Source organism: Acanthochromis polyacanthus, chromosome 23 (assembly GCF_021347895.1).
Source record: "Acanthochromis polyacanthus isolate Apoly-LR-REF ecotype Palm Island chromosome 23, KAUST_Apoly_ChrSc, whole genome shotgun sequence".
Lineage (NCBI taxonomy): Eukaryota > Metazoa > Chordata > Actinopteri > Pomacentridae > Acanthochromis > Acanthochromis polyacanthus.
In genome coordinates this window covers 3493594-3515488 of record NC_067135.1, presented here as the reverse complement: position 1 = coordinate 3515488, position 21895 = coordinate 3493594, and the positions used below count along the sequence as shown (strand labels likewise).

At 45.5% G+C, this 21895-nt stretch overlaps 2 protein-coding genes across 8 annotated transcripts in view; both read right to left on the bottom strand.

Annotated features, from left to right (window-relative positions):
• Positions 1–1326: 1326 nt before the first annotated feature.
• LOC127532471 (uncharacterized) lies at positions 1327–6670 on the bottom strand. The gene is made up of 3 exons (XM_051944198.1): positions 6244–6670; positions 1757–6166; positions 1327–1646 (listed from the first exon to the last, which is right to left on the bottom strand). Exons 2-3 carry the CDS (start codon positions 6096–6098, stop codon positions 1327–1329), a joined length of 4662 nt encoding a protein of 1553 aa, XP_051800158.1. The 5' UTR covers positions 6099–6166; positions 6244–6670.
• Positions 6671–7969: 1299 nt separating this feature from the next.
• The window catches only part of afap1 (actin filament associated protein 1), a 108561-nt gene continuing 94635 nt past the window's right edge, over positions 7970–21895 (bottom strand). For 3 of the 7 annotated variants that reach the window (XM_051944051.1, XM_022218914.2, XM_022218911.2), the window contains exons 11-18: positions 20593–20738; positions 19498–19612; positions 17798–18031; positions 13544–13673; positions 12338–12505; positions 12066–12256; positions 11821–11988; positions 7970–10306 (exon numbers count right to left, since the gene is read on the bottom strand). In XM_051944051.1, coding sequence (XP_051800011.1) covers positions 10280–10306; positions 11821–11988; positions 12066–12256; positions 12338–12505; positions 13544–13673; positions 17798–18031; positions 19498–19612; positions 20593–20738 — 1179 coding nt within the window. In that variant the 3' untranslated portion in view covers positions 7970–10279. The remainder of the gene's footprint in view (positions 10307–11820; positions 11989–12065; positions 12257–12337; positions 12506–13543; positions 13674–17797; positions 18032–19497; positions 19613–20592; positions 20739–21895) is intronic. The other 4 variants (XM_051944053.1, XM_051944052.1, XM_022218912.2 and 1 more) reach the window with 3 other exon arrangements.

Genomic DNA, 21895 nt, shown 5'->3' with positions numbered 1-21895 from the left:
GGTGGGCTTGTAGTCACTGATTACCCGAATGCTTTGCCACATGCGTCCAGGGTTGGAGTTGGTGAAGTGCTCCTCAACCCTCAATTTGTAGCAGTGCTTGGCCCGTTTGATGCCCCGTTCCAGGACAGCCCTGGCTGTACTGTAGGCTTGCGCGTCTCCAGATCTGAAGGCGTTGTTGCGTTGTTCTGGGTGGTGACACCGTCTATGGTGGTGGAGATGTAATCCATTACTGAGGAAGCATAGCCTTCGATGTCAATATGGGAGTGAGTGGTTGCCTGAGTAGCAAACCGGTTCCAGTCTGTGTGCTTGAACTGGTCCTGCAGCACAGAGTCTGTTCCCATAGGCCATGGGATGATATTTTGTGGCCCTCTACTTGAGATCAAAGTTTAGCATTGGTGCGGCCCGCCTGCTTTTCTCATATGCTTCCACGTCGTTGATAAGACAGCACTTTGAGAAAATGTCGAAGAACGGCGGCAAAATGCCACAAGCTGGGCTCGAACTCACGACCGCCACATCGAAGGCAGGGGCTCAACCTGTTGAGTTGTAGTGGATTGTAGTGGATTCCTGTATGTAAATGTTTCTGTTGAACACAACGTCCTACTTGTATGCAGCTCAAGCAAAAGTCACAGAAAAGGTGACACCTCACAACTACATGTGACGTAAGATTCCTCCTCTCTCACAGGACGGCATTCACTTTTCGCACAGGGGTCTACAGAGACGCTCCTCTGTTTTACACCAATAATGCTGAATGATACTAAAATTATTGCCAGAACTCCACCAACCAAAGCAAAGTTTACCTTCAACAGTATAGCTTCTGACCAAATATGAAATATGGTCCCTTATCCCAGGTTACGGTCCGAAAATAGCTTCTGCAGAACGGGAAATTAAATTTGACCTTTTGGTTACAAAATGTCATGAGTAGATCCTCAATTGTGGGAAATTTTGGCGTAATCAGTGTCTGAATTCTTCAGTTGTGGCCAAGGACATGACCTCTGACTGAAGAAACACGCTTCTCGATGTCAGACAGATGTTTTAATGACAACGATGAAGAAACCCTAAAATGATACAGAGGCAGAAACGTAAGCTAAAGCCTTCACTTTCCTCATAACAGGGATAATAGAGAGTCACTTACATGTAACGGGCAGAACAGCTCAGTACATCCACTCCAGCATGAACAACAATGAATGAGCGATAATCCCGCCAACAGCGGGTTCTTATTCTCTCAATACCACCTGACCTGGCATAACCAGAGGCCCCTAACGGCCGGTGGTGATCTCTGCATCCCCCCCAGTCCGTGAAGCCTAAACAAGGTGCAAAGTAACGGACTTAGCTCAACACCCAACGGCCCGTCTCAGGTTCATAACGCTTGGGGGGCCTCTTCGTACGAGCACAGGGCAACACAGGCAACGGCGACGGCCGGGGAGACGCGGCAGGGGCCACAACCAGAGAGGCAGGGTCGCCATGAGGACCGTCCATCGGGAGGGCCACAACATCAGGGGCCGACAGGGGGGCCTCCGAGTCGTGACCAGGGGGGTGGGACACTGCAGGTGGGGGAACCACCTCCGGGGGGTCAGGGCGAGACTCCCGGACCGGTGCCGACGGCCACGACGAAGGAGCAGGGAGCAGCCGGCGGGGGCAGGTGGTGGCTGGGGCAAAAGCACGGAGGAAGCGTCTGTTACGCAGGGTCAGACGGCCCGAACCATCCACCCTAACCCTGTATTGGTCGTGGCCAAGAGATTCGACCACCACGCCTGACCTATCCCACCGAAGGGGGTCTGGGCCGTGCTGGTTCTGAAGGAACACAGACTCCCCAGTGCCAGGGGCCGGAGCGGCCTGGAGTGCGCCCCCAGAGCCTCCATGGTGCGAGAGATACGAGTCCGGAGGGCCTCTTCCTTAGCTGCCCAAGCTTCACGCCAGAGAGGCCGCACGTGCGGGTTGGTGAACTTCTCCAGTCGGTTCACAAAAGGCATTGAATCCCGGAGCGGGCGGCCAAAAATGATCTGCGCAGGAGAGAGGTCACAGTCAGGGTCCGGCGTGTTACGCAGCTGCAACATAGCGCGCAGAAAGCGATCGTGGTCAAGGTTGCCAGTGGGGCCAGTGCTGGACATAAGGAGACGCTTAGCTGCCTTCACCGCAACCTCAGCCCTCCCATTCGATTGGGGAAAGTAGGCAGACGACACGCGGTGTTGGACGTGCCACAAGTGGAAGAAGCGCTCCGTGAGACCGGAAGTGAACTCCGGGCCCCCATCGCTCGAGAGTTCTTCAGGAACGCCAAAGGTGGCAAAGAAAGTGCGAAGGTGACGGACCAGGCCAGCCGAGCCCCCAGGGTCGGTGCCTGTGGCAGAGCTCAGCACCTCCACCCAGCCCGATAAGCGGTCACCCACAACCAGGTAGCGGCGGCCCCCATAGTCAAAAAAGTCCGCAAACACTGCCTCAAAAGGGGTGGACGGTGGGGAGGACGGGAGGGGGGGTGTGGCTGCCTGCGAGGGGGCGCGACGGTTACAGTCCGTGCACCTCTCCCTCGTAGACAGAATGTCCTTCGACAGCCCGGGCCAGTAGACAATTGCACGGGCGCGCCGGCCCATGGCTGAGGCACCCTGGTGGGCAGCATGAAGATGCTGAAGAACCCGAGGGCGGAGGGAGGCTGGAACCACAACGCGGTCATGGTACAGCAGGACACCGTCATGCGTGTAGACAGACCTGCACACAGGGGAGAGATCCCCAAGGGCCGGGTCACGGTCATCCATGACACCTCCGTGTTCAAGGAGGTGCAACAGGTAGGAGAGACACGGATCTGCAGCAGTCTCCACCGCAAGGAGGGACCAAGGTATAGAAGCCATTTCTCGCGCATCCTCACGTATGGAGGCCATCAGCGCAGACTCCTCAACGTCAGATTCGCTCGGTGAGCCCACAGAAGGCCCATCAGCCGAGCCAGAGGGGGAGGGGTATCTCGAGGCAGCGTCAGCAGCACAATTGCTCTTGCCAGGAAGGTGCGCGATGTCAAACCGCCATGGGAGGGTGCGCTGTTTGAGTCTAAAGAGACGAGAGTTGGAGATCTCGTCCAGCGTGCGGTCGCCAAATATCTTCACCAGGGGCCTGTGGTCGGTAACAACGACAAGGTCATCGCATCCCTGCGTGAAGTTTTTAGTCTGCTCCAGACCCCAGGCCACAGCCAGGGCCTCCCCCTCAATAGCAGCGTAGCGCTGCTCAGCCGGGGACAGGAAGCGGGAGCCAGCGAGAGTGATCTTCCATCCACCCGGGCAGCAATCTGGGAGCCCAGTGCCGCAGTTACAGTGCTGCTGGAGCAAAAAATGCCCAATCCCACGCCTGGACCAATCCGGACGGAGGCAGGTTCGCCGCTGCATGTCAAATATCTCCACGCCCTCATGGATGGCTTCGACTATGGCACGCTTGGACGCCTGAAACGCAGACTCCAGATCAGGGGACCAGGAGAACTGGCAGCGCGGGCTAAGAAAGGGCTTAAATGGCGCCATTATGTCCCGCAGCTGCGCGTAGTTGACGACCTGGTTGACAAGGCCGAACCAGCTTCTGATGTCTGTCGTGGACACAGGGGAGGGGAAATCCCGAATTGCATCCAGGTACTTAGGCAGAGGTTCAATGGTGGTGTCCGAGACCCTAAAGCCTGCAAAGTCAACCGCCCTTTCCGCAAACTGAAATTTGTCCGGGTTCAGCACAATACCAGCTCGGCCGACCCGGGTGAGGAAGTCAATAGTCCTCCACCAGTGCTGCTCTAGGTCAGTGTCATAGTGGACAGTGTCATCAACGCATCGCTCCTTACGCTCAAAATCTGAGATGATAGCGTCAAAGCGGCGGTTGTAGCCGTCCCCGGAGGACAGAAAACCCTGTGGCGCCCGGGTGTAACGCCAACGGCCAAAAGGTGTAATAAACGTGGTGAGGTGTCTATCTGCCTCACGCAAGGGCACACTATGGTACCCATTCCAAGCATCAGTAACGGTCTTCCAGGTCCCCTTCGGAACACGGCGTGCCAGGTGGAATGGCGATTCAGAGGCGAACGTCTCACGCTGGCAGAATTTGTTGAGGGGGGAGAGATCCACAGTCCTCCGGGGTGAACCGTCATGTTTACGAGTGACCACCATACGGTGACACCACGTCACAGGTTCACCGTAAGGAACACGCTCTATCACACCAAGGGCCTCGTCTCTAATTAGGTCATCATAGACCCTCTGCTGCCAGTGCAGGGGCAAGGTGGCCGCTGTATGGCAGGTCCGTGGCACTGCAGCAGGGTCCACATGGATCTCTATAGGAGGCCCGTCCATGCATGGTAACGCCCGGTGGGGGCAGGTGTTAAACGTGGATGAGGCATACCTGTCAAGCAGCCAAGCCTTCATCCGATGATTGTTGTCTGGCACGCAAGGGAAAGGCAGCTCAGCAGGGTGGGCCGGGGGGGTCGTGCGCAGGGGGCACGGGCACCTGGCCACAAAGGTATTAGGTGAGCCCCTGCAACCATCAGCGGTTCCCAATGAGCCAAGAGAAGGGGACACAGCAGGAGTGCGCTGGGCGCCTGACGTGCTTCCACTCACGAGCCCCCCCCCAACAATTGCCGAGGGGAAACCAGCTGGTAAGAGGCCGAGGGAAAGCAAAGTCTCATAAGAGAGGTACATGGCGTTCACCGAGCTGCTCACATAAACCATGGAGCGGCAGGAAGTCGCCACCCCAGTATCAGGCACTGTGGAGAGCCTGGCGAAGAATGCTCCCTCGACAGCTATTGGAGAGCGGTTAGCTGCTGACAGGCTGAGGGCGACTGGGTGCAGGTCATCCTGTGAAAAGCCACACCTGTGGAACTCCTCCAAAGACCAAATGTCCGACTGAGCACCAGTATCTGCAATGGCAGACACAGTCGTCACCGCTGGGGGGCGTGGGGCGCCAGCACCACCTCCAGGTCTCACCGAACCATCAACAGAAATCTGAATCGAAACCCGGGGGTGCTCCTTCATCCGAGCGCGTCGCCACTCCCCCTTAGTAAAGATATGGTGTGGGAGCCTAGCGGGCCCAGTCATGGCACCTGAGGGTGTCAGGGTGCTATGCTGGTGTTGGCCCCCGTGACGACCCCTACGTCTACGGCGACCGGAGCCAGAGTCGACCAGGGATATCTGGGCGATCGGCCCAGCACTCACAGCGGCCTGTTGACCATCCGGAGCCGGCTGCTGCCGTCTCCCCCTCCTGTGCGCCCTGAAACAGTCCAAACACACCTGGTGGGGCTTCGAATTCCACCCACGGGGCCCCTCAGTAAACACATTAAAAATCCCCTTGCAGTCACGGCAAGCCGCCCGCTGAGACCTATTGACGTCAGCAGAGGGAGGGGCGGTGCTCGCCTGTGCGCCGGTCTGGCGCCGGAAAGATGATACTGCTGACAGAGAGGAGGGCGGTACAGCGTTCCGGGCAATTTCTCTGTTTTCTACCAGGGCAATCACCTCATTCACCGTCTTATTCAGCACATCAGGAAAACCAAGAGTCTCTCGGCGGATATCAGTGTCATAAATGCCATTAATAAGAACGTCACGAACAATGTGGTCACTGTAATCCACGTCTCTACCGCACACACACGCAGTGTGGAAGGCGCACGTCTCCGCTTTGCCGCGCACCCTGGCTGCAAAGGCGCGAAACGTCTCCTCCCGTTCCTGGTGCAGCTGGAGCAGCTCGGTGCGCAGAACGCACGCAGCCACGGGGATGACCGCCAGCGAGCGCATGGCGGAGAGGAGGGCCACCGCAGGTCCGGTCGCAGCATCCGGGTTGGTCTGAAGAAGGCTGTCACCAAGGTCCGGCCCGGCGCATTGGAACAGCTGGAAAGGGGCCTGGGCGTCCGTGATGCCCGATCCCGCGCGGAACACTTCCCAGCGGCGCGTGAACAGGTTCCACTCCTCGATGGACACGCCGACATCAACCGTGGGGCGCTCTAGCTTCGGACCCGCGGGAGACGATGCCTGGGGTGGCGTGGCCGGGACGGGCAGAGGCTGATGAGCCAGCCCGTGGTTCGACAGCAGGGCGATGGCGAGAGCTTCGGACACATCGGCGGAGACAAACGCGCAGCCGGGGACGGAGCACTGTACCACCACCATGGTTTCTTCATGAAGAAACACGCTTCTCGATGTCAGACAGATGTTTTAATGACAACGATGAAGAAACCCTAAAATGATACAGAGGCAGAAACGTAAGCTAAAGCCTTCACTTTCCTCATAACAGGGATAATAGAGAGTCACTTACATGTAACGGGCAGAACAGCTCAGTACATCCACTCCAGCATGAACAACAATGAATGAGCGATAATCCCGCCAACAGCGGGTTCTTATTCTCTCAATACCACCTGACCTGGCATAACCAGAGGCCCCTAACGGCCGGTGGTGATCTCTGCACTGACCACCAAAATTTAATCAAGTCAAAGTATACCCCCGTCAAACGTTTTAAGACACTTTCTCATTCAAATAAATTAGAACCCGTCTCAAAACTTTTGACGGGGTGTAATTGTTTGCATCAAATTTGTAGGAATTCACTTCTGACACTTTCACAGACAGATGGACATTTTGGTTTCTGACTTTAAATGGAACTCAGCTTTAGAAGTCATGTCACCAAACGCTTCACATTCAAGTAACAATCGAATGTAAGCCTTGAGAACGCGTTCAGCTAGCTAACGGCAACATGTGCATGCCGCTGAGGTGAACCATTGTCAAGCTAACGGCAACATGAAGCAAAGACATGCAAAAGCAGAATAAGATCTTATGTATAATTACAAAATCAGAGCACAGCATTTTCACTTTAGAATACACAGTTTTCAATTGCTTGACATTTCTTGATAGTGCAGAGGAGAGTTCAACTTGGTTCTATATAGTATATGTGATATTTAAAAAATACTAACACTTAAACATTTTGGTATTTTATCACTAGTTGGAAAAACAGCTTTTAATAAATCGATAAACCACCAAAGTTGCTAAAGTAGTTCTTTAGTTTGCATTTTCTGTGGGCAGAAAAAGAATTTCCAGCAAGTGAATCCATATTCATCATATTGAAAAGGATATCCGTAGGAACGGTTTGGGTTTTCAGTTTTTCCATCCATCCATCTGCTGCCCTTGCAGTGCGTGTTCTAGTGCGCAGCTGAGACAGCGAGCTAACATTTCAAAGTCTTCAAATACCACACAGGGCTTGCTTTTCTGTGCTTTACTTGAGCTTGACTTTGATCAACAGTTTTCTCTGTTTTTTGTAAAACTAAAACAGACAACAACAGAGAAAAGAAAATCAATCAGTATGAGCGCTGATATATTCATGAACGCACACGTATTACACGTACTGAAGCCGATTGCTAACTCTGCACTGTATGACACGGTTTAACTGCATAACGAATTATAACAAACAGAAACTTCTACCATGGCAGTCTTATTTGATGCTTATGTACACATTTTACTCACAAATAACTTCCAAGGCAGAAGCGTGACAAAACATTAGCAGCAAAGGTTAGCTGTGTCCGTTGCGGCTGCCAGAGACGTAGCTAGCTAGCTAGCATGAGACACGTAGCAACTTCAAAGATAGGTCAGAGCGGTGAGAACGCTCACACCGCCATCATTTTTGACACCAAACCAAAACAGAGTGCGCACTGTGACGCTGTTTTTTTAAAAAAAAAAACAACTGAAATCAATTTTCAACTTAATGACTTAACTTTAAAGACAGCACAATCCATCCATCCATCCATCCATCCATCGTCTTCCTTCCAGGTCGCGGAGGGAGCAAGTGAAGCAGGTCATTCCAGACGTCCCTCCACCCAGCAATGCTTTCCAGCTCTTCCTGGGTGATCCCGAGGCGTTCCCAGGCCGGATAAGATACATAATCCATAGCAGGTAATAAATCATGTGCTCATCAGAACAACACACATGCCCTGAACGCCGGTTTCTCTCAGTAATGCTAACAATCACGCTAATAACACACAGAGTCTGCAGAGAGCTGTTTGTCAGGAAGTTTATTCATTTATGTACAAGCATGTCTGTCTCCAAGGTGGAGACTGTCTGAGATATACAACAGAGTAGAGAACGTATAAGGTGCAAAAACAAACACTGATGCATGGAGCCGTCGACCCCCCAAACCAACCCTCCCCCTGCAATGCCAAGCTATGTACAGCAGGTTCACATTTACCGACATCCCGCTCTGGTAGATCTAAATACTTGTAGACAAAACTCCCCTGCGGCCCAGGCTTCATGCTAACATGCTGTAGCTCGCAGACTAGTGGGATATTAATCTGAAAGCAGGCTGGAGATAGAAAATATTTACATGACTGCGGATCGCTGACGTCCAAACTGTGTGCATTTTAACAGCACATCCGTCGACGATCCCAATAAAGCACCTTCTAGACTTAACTGGATCTACATGGCAGCAAAGCTTAGGCAGTGGAACGTAAAGCCAGTATCAAAAAAGCACCATAAACATGTGATATTGATGAGTGAGTGAGTGAGTGAGTGTGTAGCAATTTGAAAATCGAAGTCACAGTCTTTGATTTAGCAGAACCCACAGCAATTTGAGTTTACAGCAAGTGCCTCTATTTCAGTCAGTGTATTGTTGAAGGGTTTGGAATGTGCCTTGGAGACATTTGAGCACACACACACACACACACACATGTTTGTACTTCTATCTTAGTGAGGACATCCATAGGCGTAATGCATTTCCTAGAGCCTTACCCTAACCTTAACCATCACAACTGATTGCCTAAACTTAATCCTTACCCTAACCCTAACCAAACCTCAATTCATACCTGTTCTCTAAAAACAAGTCTTCACCCTCAAACATGGCTGTTTCAAAGTGAGGACCGGTCAAAATGTCCTCACTTTGTAAAAATGTTCTCACTTTGATAGTTAAATGCAGAAAATGGTTCTCACAATGTAGCAAGTACAAGTACACACACACACACACACACACACACACACACACACACACACACACACACACACACACACACACACACACACACACACACACACACACACACACACACACACACACACACACACACACACACACACACACACACACAGATCACAGGGCTACAGTAGACCAGTGGCGTGATTAGAGGAGCTGGACTCTTGGATGAGAGACTAACATCAGCCACGTCGGCTGGGGTTTCTGAGTTTTCCCGACTCGGAGCGCCAAATCTAAGGGCGGCCACGCCCGAGCCTGACCTGCCCGACTTTCCAAGCAGCAGCACACACCCTGCTGGAGTCCCACTGCAGCCGAATGACAGCCATCCATCAACGCACTACGAGTTTAAATAAAGAAGCACAATTACTCCATTAGGGAGATCTGCACTGTGAGACTTTGCAGCTAAAAATGAGAATGACGGGTTTAACTGGAGTGCAGGTGGGTGTCATGTGCTAGCTTAAAATACCTTTGCTTTCACACGTTCTTTGAGGTTACCTACTCCCAAATCTGTGGCAAATGGTCATCACTAATCAGGCTAGTTCACTCTAGCTAGTTTCCACTCAGTAACCAGCTTTGAATCCAACAAATAAACTGTCCTCCAATTCTGGAAAGACCCCTGTGTCAAACTTCTTCAAATTTCTCGTTTCTGCCAAGAGTTCTTTACAGCCAGACTTTGATTCTGTTTATCACTTTTGTGTGAAAATCTCCTTAAATTGAACCAACAATAATGCACCGTCTGCACTCACCTTCCAGCACATCTCACAATCACAGAGGAAGAATAATTGCTGCTTCTTTACATATCCGTAAGAGGAGCTGCACTGTTGCCCAGCTGGTATGTGCTACGACTGTTCTGATGGATTTTACTTCTACGAATGACCATCGCTAATGTTGTAGGAAACGTCGTGTGGAGAGCCACAAATTCTACAAAAATACTTTAAATATATCAACATAAATAAACAAAGGGAAGCTAGTATATCCTTTAAACATTTACAAATAAATACTTGGTTTTGACTTTATTTTTTTAACTCAAACTGCTGCAACAGACTTTGGGAGAAAAGAAAACAGAGCGGTAGCCGTTCGTAAAGAAAGTACAGCGGACAACACAAGTTGCACAACTTAGTACACCAAGCATGCTCAATAGTATAAAAGTTTAAAAAGGGTTGCTATGTATGTTGTGGTGTTTGGAGTATACGAAACCAGCCACTCGTTTTGGTGCATGAATGCTATGCTTGTGTCCTCCTCAGCACGCTCTCTGACCGTATGAACAGTTTTAAATAAATATATACACAATTTCTCCAACAGAAAAAAGCAACGAAAGGAAGACTGATGCGAGGCCTTGAGCCGTTTATGTGCCGCTCTTCTGCTCCCATTCCTGCAAAACAAACACAAGGATTTACTTAGTTTGCATCACCAGAGACGTTTTGCGTTTGTGTCGGCTGACCTGCTGTCACCTGGACCAGTTTCTAATCCTCCATCTAGACAACACTAACCTGTCTTTACTTCATAATGTTAAAAAAAAACAGCACAAAAATAAGAGCTGCCTCACCTCTAATCTGGTGTCTATCTCTCCCTGCTTCTTCTCTCCTCCACTCTGGACCCTGACACACAGCTGCTGGTTTGTTCGTCCATAAACTAGCTCTTCCAGCTCAACTCGACACAGTTGTCCGTCCTACAGATACCACACACACTGCAGCAGAAATATAAATACACGCCATGCTCATGTATTCATATTTCCAGTGAGGGCTTTTGTTGGTTTGTGCCTCGTTTTTGTTGTATTTTTGTTGTTTTTTTGTACGATTTTTGTCGTCTGTCTCATGTTTCTGTCGTTTTTTGTTTCCTTTGTGTCTCGTTTGTAGTTTTTCGTCTTGCGTTTGTCATTTTGTTTCGCTTAATTCGTTGTTTTTTGTCTTGTTTTTGTGTCTTTTGTCTCTGTGTCTTGCCTTTATAATATTTTGTCCTATTTTTGTTGTTTTTTGTCTTTTTTGTCTGACGTTTGTCATTTTGTATCTCATTTTTAGCTTTTTGTCTCACTTGTAGTTTTTCGTCTCGCATTTGTCATTTTGTTTCGCTTAATTCGTTGTTTTTTGTCTTGTTTTTGTGTCTTTTGTCTCTTTGTGTCTCGTCTTTATAATATTTTGTCCTATTTTTGTCTGACGGTTGTCATTTTGTAGCTCAAATTTAGCTTTTTGTCTCGCTTGTAGTTTTTGTCTCATTTTTCCACTTAATTCATCGTTTTTTATCTCGTTTTTGTGTCTTGCCTTTCTAATATTTTGTCCTATGTTGGTCGTTTTTTGCCTTTATTTTGTCTGACATTTGTCATTTTGTAGCTCAAATTTAACTTTTTGTCTCGCTTGTAGTTTTTGTCTTATTTTTGTCATTTTGTGTTTTGCATTATCCGTCGTTTTATCTCGTTTTTGTAGTTTTGTGTCTTTTTTTGTATCGCTTGTGTGGTTTGTCCATTTTTTGTTACTTTGTGTCTCATTTCCGTAATATTTTGCCTTGTTTTGCCTCTCCGTCTTTTCAAAGAAGCTCTCCAGAGACGTTTGTTCTTTATTAATACTGGAAGTGACAGGAAGACGATATAAAAGAAACAAAAAAATTAATTGGCTTTATTGCTTCTTTGCGGTACCAAATAACCCACAGCCTGGTGGTTGGGGATCACTGTTTTAGACCTATTGTACATAAGAGCATCTCTGACCACGACACAGCTGGCATCCCTGTTCATCCGAAGGGTAAAGCCACATTTTATGGAGCTGACTATAAGCTTTTGGATACTTAAAGGCCCAAACACAAACTGTTAAAACTCAAACGTCCACAAACTGTATACAGCTGCAGCTTCTGTGGTTCAGACTAGCACCAGGCCTGGCTTACAGCGTGAGCTCTGACCTTAGCCTTCCTGAGGACGTGTCCCCGGACCGTTGAGGCCTTCTGGCTGCCCTGCTGCCGGCGGAGCAGTGAAGCGCTGTTGACGGGCAGCGAGCACGACTCGGTGTCACTGGTGTCGCAGCTGGAGAAGGGAGAAGACTCCTGCGTCCGCCGCGACACTGCCGGCGACTACACAAACAGAGAGGAAAATGAATTGACTGGAAGAGGATCACAAACGAATCATCAGATGGCAGAGGTGTTCTGACCTGGAGGCCGGAGGAGCCAGCTTTCGGTTCGATGGTGAGGCCCAGGGTGACGCCTCCGCTCAGCGCTTTCTTCAGGCTCTCCTTCACCTCCGTTAGCTCCAGCTCCAGGTTCACCCTCTCCTCCTCCTTTTGCCTGCAATCATCCTCCACCTTCTTCAGCCGCTCCGACAGAGACGCTTGCGAGCGTTTGCCTAATGGGTGGAGAATTATCTTTACGCGCCTGGTGAGATGCTGAGAGTGTGGCGTGCAGCGTTTATCTCCTTGCGTCTTACCGGCAGCAGCCTCCACAGCCGTGCGCAGGTCTCTCCTCTCCTTCTTCAGCTGGGCCAGATGGCTCCTGATCTCCTGCTTCTTCTTCATCAGCTCGTCCTCCTTGGCCTGCAGTCGCTTGGCGTCGGCCTCCACGCGGTTCTTCCCGTACTTGCACTGCTCTGCATCTGCTTAGAAATGAGCGGGGGTGAAAAAGCTGGATCTGGCATGGCTGACGTCACACGCCCGTTTCCATGTCTACAGCCAGCGCGTTGACATCACGGCCCGCTCTGCTCTGCTCCGTCTTCATTTGAAACCTACATTTATCCATCAGGAATTCAATTAGCTAGTAATGGACACACAAGAACAAGGCCTATTTTGTGTTGGTGCGTCGACAACAAGGCTCCAGATCAACAAAGAAAAAAACAGGAAAGAAAATAGAGCAGTGCGGTTATTATCAGGGCGCTGTGAGACATGAACTACCCAGAAACCCACTGAACTCTGAGCCGCAGCTTCAAGCAGTCATTAATTACCAGGACTGTGCCGTCCCTTACTGGAAAATACAGTGTGGGTAACCATCCAACATGTAAACGTCGCTTATGAAAAATCACCCGCTGACGTTCTCAAATTGAATACTTGATGGAAATGTGAGAACGGTGTGGCGCACTCTAAACCCGACGCGACACGTATTTGGTGTTTCCACTCTGACGTTTGGAGGAACGACAAACTACACAGGCGGTTACAACCGTGCTCGTTCACACATTAGGCAAAAAAAAAAAAAAAAAAACGATTCCGAACCACGAGGATTAACGCGACCGCATTTCTCCAGGCCTCGCTTCTGCTATCGGTTTGAGCATGACGCAGAGTTGGCAGGACGGACCGCGTGCGTCACATGGATCGTCTCGAGGGTGGGATAGGTTTTAGGTTTTTGAGTTATTCATCCCCCCCCCTCCCCCTCCTCCTTCTTAAACCAAATGTAATTTGGACATCCTGCATTTTCCAAATTGCTGTGGAGCAGAGTTTTGCTAGAAAGCAATCAGCGGTGGTGAGGCTGGGACTGGGAGGCCAGACACACTGTCTGCTGCACGAAACCTGACTGAGAAAGATGGACGTCTGTCAAAAGCCATCATGGTAACGATATTTCAACTTTGCTTTATTAGAATCAGACACAACTACACAAACTATGACTTTGTGTAAGCATGATAAGCTCCTCTGACATCAACTCTTACCGGAGTTGTTGCGTTTTAGAGACGCCGTCCCGTTTGTCCCATTGAATCCATTCTTCTTGGACTGATTCTTCGGGTCTGCCTTCTGTTTTGACGCCACCCCGTTGGTTGTTGCTCCCTTCTTCCCCTTTAGCTGATTGAAGGAGAGAAAAGAGACTTTTCAAGCCACTGTTCAAACACCTCAGTTGCGTTACTGCTGCACATAAAACGACACACATGTACCAACTTGTTCAAAAAACGGGATCAATTTCCAAACATGAAATCACTCTGCATAAGCAAAATAATGGCATGTGTCTACTGAGTAATTAAGAACTGCCCAGTTCCCATCTGTTTATACTTTGGTTCAACAAATATTACTCTTAGTTTTTGAATGTGAATGAGCAAAACGCTGGTGAAATACGAAGATTTGCAAAGATGGACGCTTTAAAATGACAGATGATTTCTGCAAAAGCTGACACAGTGCCACCTTATAAAGATACTATTTTCTTTTTTTTAACAACAGTTGCGACTTTAAAAACGAAGCAAAGCGACATTAGCACGCACTTCAAGTCAAGCTTGTTGTCAAGAAAGTCCAAGAATACGTTTCTGCTCCGTTTACCAGCCACTAACTACCTACCGTAGAATGGCTTCAACACCGTGTTCTCAAAAAGGAATTATCTTTTTACAAAACATTATGAACAACCTGAAATGTCTTCAGAAAAATAAATGCAATTCTAACAACATTCAGCGTCAGTTTATCGTTTCCACATTACAACTTCCAGATCACAGAGCGTCTGCAAAGGAACATTTAGTCACAGATATCTGGATGACAAGTCATGCAAAAAAAAAGACAAAAAAATAACAAAAACAAGGCAAAATATCCAAAAAATGAGACAAATGACAAAAACGAGAAACAAAATGACAAAAAAATGAGACAAAAAATTTGATAAAAAAAGTTAAAAAGCAACAAAAAATTACACAAATGACAAACGAGGCAAAAAATGACAAAAAAACCCCCCATCATCAAACAAAAGAACAAAAACGACACACAAAACAACGAATAAAGCAAAACACGAAAGGACAAAAAAAAAGTGAGACAAAAATTAAACAAAACGGCAAAAAATTAGATAAATTATATGAAATGAAACAAGAGAAAAAATGTGATAAAAAAGTTAAAAAGCGACAAAAAATTACACAAATGACAAACGAGGCAAAAAATGACAAAAAAAACCCATCATCAAACAAAAGAACAAAAACGACACACAAAACAACGAATAAAGCAAAACACAAAAGGACAAAAAAAAACAAACAAGCGAGACAAAAATGAAACAAAATGGCAAAAACGACTCACAGGCCGACAGGTGTAAAGCTACAGCTGCCTAAAATGTTCTTTTGTGCCATTATTTAATTGCCGTTTTTTGGGATTGTCCATCTTTTGACCCTTCATCGGGCTTTTCATCATATCTGGTAACTTCGAAGGCGTTGCTCCGCCTCTCAGTGAAGTCGAGAAGCCAAAAACGGTTAGTTGACGAAACTCACACTTTTTATGGTCGCGCAGTTGTGCTAAGTGATGATATCTTCATTTCCTGGAATGTTTGACCTTGAATTAAAAATTTTTAAAAATGGAAGAAAAGTAAAAAAAAGTCTCCTGTCCTCCATAAATACTCTAGGGTTGAAATTTTGAATTTTAAAGTATTTCGATGAGTGTCCTTTAACAGAACTACTAAAGACTCAACAAGTGGTGAACTCATAATCTTACATTATGACACCTTGCCCACAAAGACAGTGTTTTATACTGAGCCTGATCCATTTCATATTGCTAAAAATGAGCCTGAAAGTAAGCCTTCAGAAAATAAAATGTCCCATCAAAGTTTTTTTTTTAGTGAGCTCTTAACTCGGTCTGACTGTAATCAGGTTTGATTTTTCTGTCAAGAAAGATCTTCAACATGGAGGTCAACTGATCCAGTCTACAGGACGACGACTTCGTACGGTGCTCCAAGCTCCACTTTGAAATCACCGCCACCTCGTCGGGTGAAAACCTACTTCCTACAGCGCAGCGGCACTTTGCGGTCTTGGAGGCGATGTTAACACCCCTTGGCCACGCCGCACACACCACACACATCAAAGAGTAGGCGGAGCTCCATACAACACCATGTGGCGGCTTACATGCTGCTGGAGGCAGGGTGGCACTTAAGAGCAGGCCTGTAAAAATATAAATTACACACACTGCCAACGCTTGTTGCAAAAGGGAGGGAGGAAGGAAATAGACTGTGTGGGAGGACCACATAAGTCTGAACTCACACAGTCAAGATATACGGTCATGGATTGAACATATCCTGCACTCATAGTCGCACTTACTCGAGTGTTTAAGATCAGATTTTAGTGATACCGAATCAGCAACAGGAAGTGGAGAATCTGATCTGAAAACCTGGTCATGGGAGTTATCTCAGGCCCAGTTATGGTAATAATTGAATTACAAAGAACGACATCAGAGATGGAACAAGGCTCACAGGCTGATGGGAAAGAGAGGTGGGCTGCTGGGTGGCCAACAACCAAACCTTATCTAGTTAGTCAAAGCATGCTGCTGCAGGAAAATAAACTGAGTTTTCTCTTTCCTTCAGCCAAGAACCGATCACTGACACTCAGCACATGGGAGTCAGGGAAGTCATCGTTTTATTAAAGAGTCGCGCTGCAATCAGAGTTCAGCCTTTTACAAATATATATGCTCCAGGGTCTATCCCAGGAAACTAAGAGCAAACGCTTAGTCGCACTCATGTTTATTTAAAAGGCCTTTTGCTGAGAATCACTGATGCAAATCATGAGGACTGCTTTACATCACAGCTGCAATAATTGACATGATTCAGAACAAGAAATGGTCAGATGATGTTGTTCCCTGTGACAAACTCACAGACTCTGAAGTCAACTGCAGCTCTAGAGAGTTCTTTTTAGCGCCCTTTAGGAAACCGTTTTGTGCTTTTAGCCTGCGAGCTCCAGCTGGAATGGCATTTAACAAGGTAAACAAGCTCTCATAAATGAGTTACCTGCTGCCTGTTGAGCACCAAACAGAGATGATGGTAGACGCTAACCCAGAGGAGAATTTAGTGATGAAAGAGCGAGACACTGTTTAAGGAGTTGGTGGACTAATATTCATCAGGAGGGCATTACTGACATATCTGTTGTTACAACTTGATTTGATTATTTTTACAGCTTGCTCTGGTTCCCACAAGCGGCCCCAAACTATTGATTAATGCAGCTTTAAGCGTTAGGACCAACTGTGTTCCAGTAATATTACTACAACTGCACAGCAGTGTTGCTTGGTGTCTGCTAAATAATAAAGTTGAGTTACTGAAAGGGTAAACAGGCAGAAGTCTGAAAACATGGAAGAAATGTGCATGTTATGAGGGAATAATGTCAACATTTTGTGCATGTTCTAATTTCTCTATAATTGCCAAAACAATATTTGAATGCAGATTTACATCCAAGGCTGCTGAAAAGTTTGGTGTCACCCAGGCAGTTTCATGTTTTCCATGAAAACACACTTTTATCCATGTGCTAGCATAACTGCACAAGGGTTTTCTAACCATCAATGAGCCTTTCAGCACCATTAGCTAACACAATGTAGCATTAGAACACAGGAGTGATGGAGATATTCCCTTAAACATTTCCAGCTAGAATAGTCATTTACCACATTAACTATGTCTAGACTGTGTTTCTGATTCATTTAATGTTACCTCTATTGAAAAAAAACTGCTTTTCTTTCAAAAACAAGGACATTTCTAAGTGGCCCCAGGCTTTCAAACAGCAGTGTACTTAGCTTGTATTCATGTTTGTTTACGTATATTTGAAGCTGACAGACAATGTTTCGTTTTGATTGCAACATTGTATTCTGATCGACACTAATGTCCACCTTTGCTGTGTGACTTACCAACCTTTTTAATTCATGTATTTATTTCATAAAAGTGTAAGAATTTCATACAACACACAGGGGCAGTCTTAGCTGTGGTGCCTCTAACACTTTTACAGCTTGAAATTGTTAAATCTTGCACTGTCAAATAAGACAAATCTGATTATGATCTCATGCTTTATTTTGATTTTCTAGTCCTTTTTCCAATGACATGTTACAGAAAGTCCTGCTCCAGTGTTCACATCAGAATCAAAGCTGATTTTTCTTCTCATAATCAGCCATTTGTACTCATGATTTAGATATACTGGTGAGTTATAACACTGTGAGCATGCAAAGGAGGAAAACGTGACGTTAAGAAGCAGAGCGTTAGTCACCTCTTTAGTTTTAGAATCAGCAGCGAGGAACTTAGAAGAGACTTTAGAGACAGGGGTTTTGTAGTGACCAGTAGGAGTGGAGGAGGAGGACTTAGAAGCAGAAGATTGCTTGGGAGGATAGCGGGTGGCCAGCTCGGGTGAGGGCATGTTCTCATAGAGGTCGGCGTTCTCATAATGCGCCTCCTCTTTCAGCTGGCGCCCCCCAGTGCTGGGACTGGAGTACAGCGCCGGGTCCTTCGGTTAGAGCAGGGGAGGCATGCAAGCAAAGAGGAGAGAAGAGGAGGAGGAGGAGAAAGGGAAAGAAAAGGAGAAGGACAAGAAGAAGGAAAGGAGAAAGACGAGAAGAAAAAGAAGGACGAGAAGAATAAGAAGAAGGAGGAGGAGAAGAAGAAGAAGAAGAAGAAGAAGGAGGAGGAGAAGAAGAAGTACGAGAAGAAGAAGAAGGAGGAGGAGAAGAAGAAGAAGGAGGAGGAGAAGAAGAAAGAGAAAAGGAGAAGGATAAAAAGAAGGAGAAAGAGGAGAAGAAGAAGGAGGAGGAGAAGGAGAAAGAAAAGGAGAAGGATAAAAAGAAGGAGAAAGAGGAGAAAAAGAAGGAGGAGGAGGAGAAGGAGAAAGGGAAAGAAAAGGAGAAGGACAAGAAGAAGGAAAGGAGAAAGAGAAAGAGGAGAAGAAGAAGAAGAAAGACGAGAAGAAGAAGGACGAGAAGAAGAAAGAGAAAAGGAGAAGGATAAGAAGAAGGAGAAAGAGGACAAGAAGGAGAAAGAGAAAGAAAAGGAGAAGGATAAGAAGAAGGAGAAAGAGGACAAGAAGGAGAAAGAGAAAGAAAAGGAGAAGGACAAGAAGAAGGAAAGGAGAAAGAGGAGAAGAATAAGAAGGAGGAGAAGGATGAGGAAAAAACAGGATAAGAAGTAGAAGGAGAAGAAGAAGAGACATAATATGAGAAAAGGAAGGTGTGAGAGCAGAAAAGAGTAAATAAGAGTATAAAGTTAGTAGCATACGTCTTCACAGCAAATGTTACTGCAATATATGACATTTTAAACACAGATCAGTTTACTAAACATGGAGAGTACTGCTCAGTGAAAACAGCTGCTTTCATGTCTCCTCTGCCTCTGGAGGAGCTTTCTAAATGTCGATACATTTTTAACCATGAGTATGCCTTTGTAACATTTTTATTTTTACAAAATATACTCACCATGAAGGCATTGCAGCACAGAACTAAAGAAAAGTGTTCTTTTGGCGCAGATGAAACTAAATCCTTTACAGTTTCGACCAGCAGGAATGAGTCCACGTTAAATGTGCACTTTAAGTATGATTTAACATGTATGTTTGCCCTGCAGGCTAACGAGGTCAATGGTTAATGATTAATTGAGTCTTAGTGTCAAAAAACAGCAGCACTAATTATAAAAGGGCACAATCTTTATTCTGACTTCTCTAATTTGACACTCAACTCTTATGAAAGTAGCACCGATGACAGCAATGTCACCGTGATGTTCATTTAGTTTTGTTTCTCACTGATAATTCTACTTATACACAGATGACGACATCATATTGATGGTACAGATCCTACAGCTAGCACCGCTAACGCTATACGAGTGGAAGTTAGCAACGAGAGAAACAATTGAAGTGAATCTGCATAAGAAATTTAACATGTACTGTGTGCTGAGCTGCATTAGCTCGTTCTTAAGCATGCGAGTCCTTACCATCCCGTTTATGGGGACGTCGTCGTAGTGCAGAGCCATACCAGTAGGACAGGCGTAGCCGTTGACCGGGTTGTCCAGGTACGGGTTAGGAGAGACGGCACGCTTACTGGTGAAACTGAAGAGAAAACGGCAAACTTCACTGAGATTCCTTTGATAAAGTATTCAATCATACCTGGTTTTTATGCCACAGAGTTCAAACACCTCTATTCCTTAATAAAAATAAACTGAACACAAATCATTAGCAGACATGTCAAAACTCACAATTAAAGTAAAGACGCGCTACATAAGCATCTACGACATGGTTTAGTGCCTAAAATGACCACAAACAGCCTGAAAATGGAAACAAAAAGGCACAAAAGTACCACAAAACGACCTACAACGCCCACAAAATGACCAAAAATCACACAAAACGAGCAGGTCATGTGATTTAGAATCAACACTTCCTTGAGAGGTGATTTTGGACCCAATTAGTTATTTTCAATATAAAATTTGATATATTGTCAAAAAACAAATATCTGCCATGATTTTCCCACTTAATAAAAAAAAAAAACACAATCTAAACTATTTTTGAATCAGATCATTTTATTATTAACTAATTAGAAAGTGGTTGGTATTAAATAGGGACGATTATTTAGTTGATATTTTAGTGATATCCATTCATTTTTTATTAATAAGTGATTGTTTCCATAATAAATAATTAAGGAATTTGTAAAAACATGATCATAATGAACATAAAAAAACATGAGTTCTTTATACTTTGAGTAAAAATGTATCCAGCGATTTTTTTCCTTTAACCTTTCTTACTTTTTAAACCCTGCAGTTCTTGGTTTTATTTTAATAATTATTCTTTGCAAATAAAACACACTAATTCACTAGACTAGCTCCATGTTCCACAGAGGTCTGCCACAAAAAAATTGAGCAAATCTATCAAATGCTTAAAGGAAGAAAGTTCAGGGGGAAAAAAAAAAACAAAACATCACCACAATGCAGTAATCCTACTTCTAAAAACCACACCGACCACATGGCAGCTGATCCAAGTATTAGAAGAAGGAAAAATGGCAAAGATCAAAGAGAAACCGAGTGTCCCCTCCTCACCAGAAGGACTGCTTGGCCAGCTGGATGACGTTGGCGGTGGTCTCCACATCGATGTAGTCGTAGTGCAAGGTGGCTGGGTCGGTGGTGGAGCCGGTCTCTGCCAGCAAAACCCCCAACCAACGGCCCATCTCCTCAGAGGAGGAGGCCTGGAGGCAAAGGAACGCCATAAATGTCACTTTACACGATATTCAAGTGTGTTTTTGACTGAACATACTAAAAATGTAGCGCCAAAATCAAGCTAACACTGTAAAAAATGTCCCTCTCAAAACAAGGGAAAAAAAAATGATTTCAAAGAACTTTTACTTTGAAATAAGTGAAAAAAAAATCTGCCAATAGAACAAGTGAGAAATGTCTTGAAATAAGATGTGATATTTAGAATATTGGGATCATAAAATTAGCTGGGAAACTTATTTTAAGCTTTATTTTACCAGGATTGTCCAGCTTAGGCGTCTTAAAATAAGCCAGACATGCTAAAAAACAGCAAATTTTCACTCAAAAATAGATTTTTGTTTTCATGTAACCTCCTAATTTGAGATGTATTAAACTTGTTTCGAGTTTTCTTGTAAAATTCAACTCAAAACAAGATAATTTCAAGATTGTTTGGCTTAACAAGATATTTACGATATTTGCGTTGTCTTAACCCTCCTGATGTCCCCATTTATGAGCACAAAAAAGTATTATTTCCTTGTTTGAAAAAAATCCAAAAAATGAGAAAAAAAATTAACCACATTTTCTGAAAATTTGCAAAACCTTCAGGAAGAAAATTCCAGTAATTCCTTCAAAGTGTCCCTTTTATTAAAAAAAAAGAAAAAGTCCCCCAAATTTGACAAGAAAATTCTTGTAAATATTTTCCAAAATGAGTAAAAAATCTTCCAAAAAAATCCCAAAAATATCTAAAATGATTACATATATATATTAGTAAAATTAAAAATATTTCTTTAAGAACAGTCACATAAAAATCGATTTTTTTGTGAATGTTCTTAAAGAAACAATTTAACATTTCTTCTTTTCCACCAAAAATGTTCAAAAAATTCCCAAAAATGTTGAAAATGTGGACATCAGAAGTTTCACTGTGAAAATACATTTTTCCCCCACATTTTCAAACTTTAAACCGGGCCAATTTGACCCACAAAATGACACGAGGGTTAAAACAAGTCCTTCCAGCTTGCTGAAATGTCTCTTGTTAAGTCAATTTATCTTAAATCAAGTGTGATGAGACATTTGGACTAAAAATAAGACAAATAGACTTGGTAAGATTTGGAGTTTTTGCAGTGAAGGTGACGACTTATAGCCGCTATTTGCT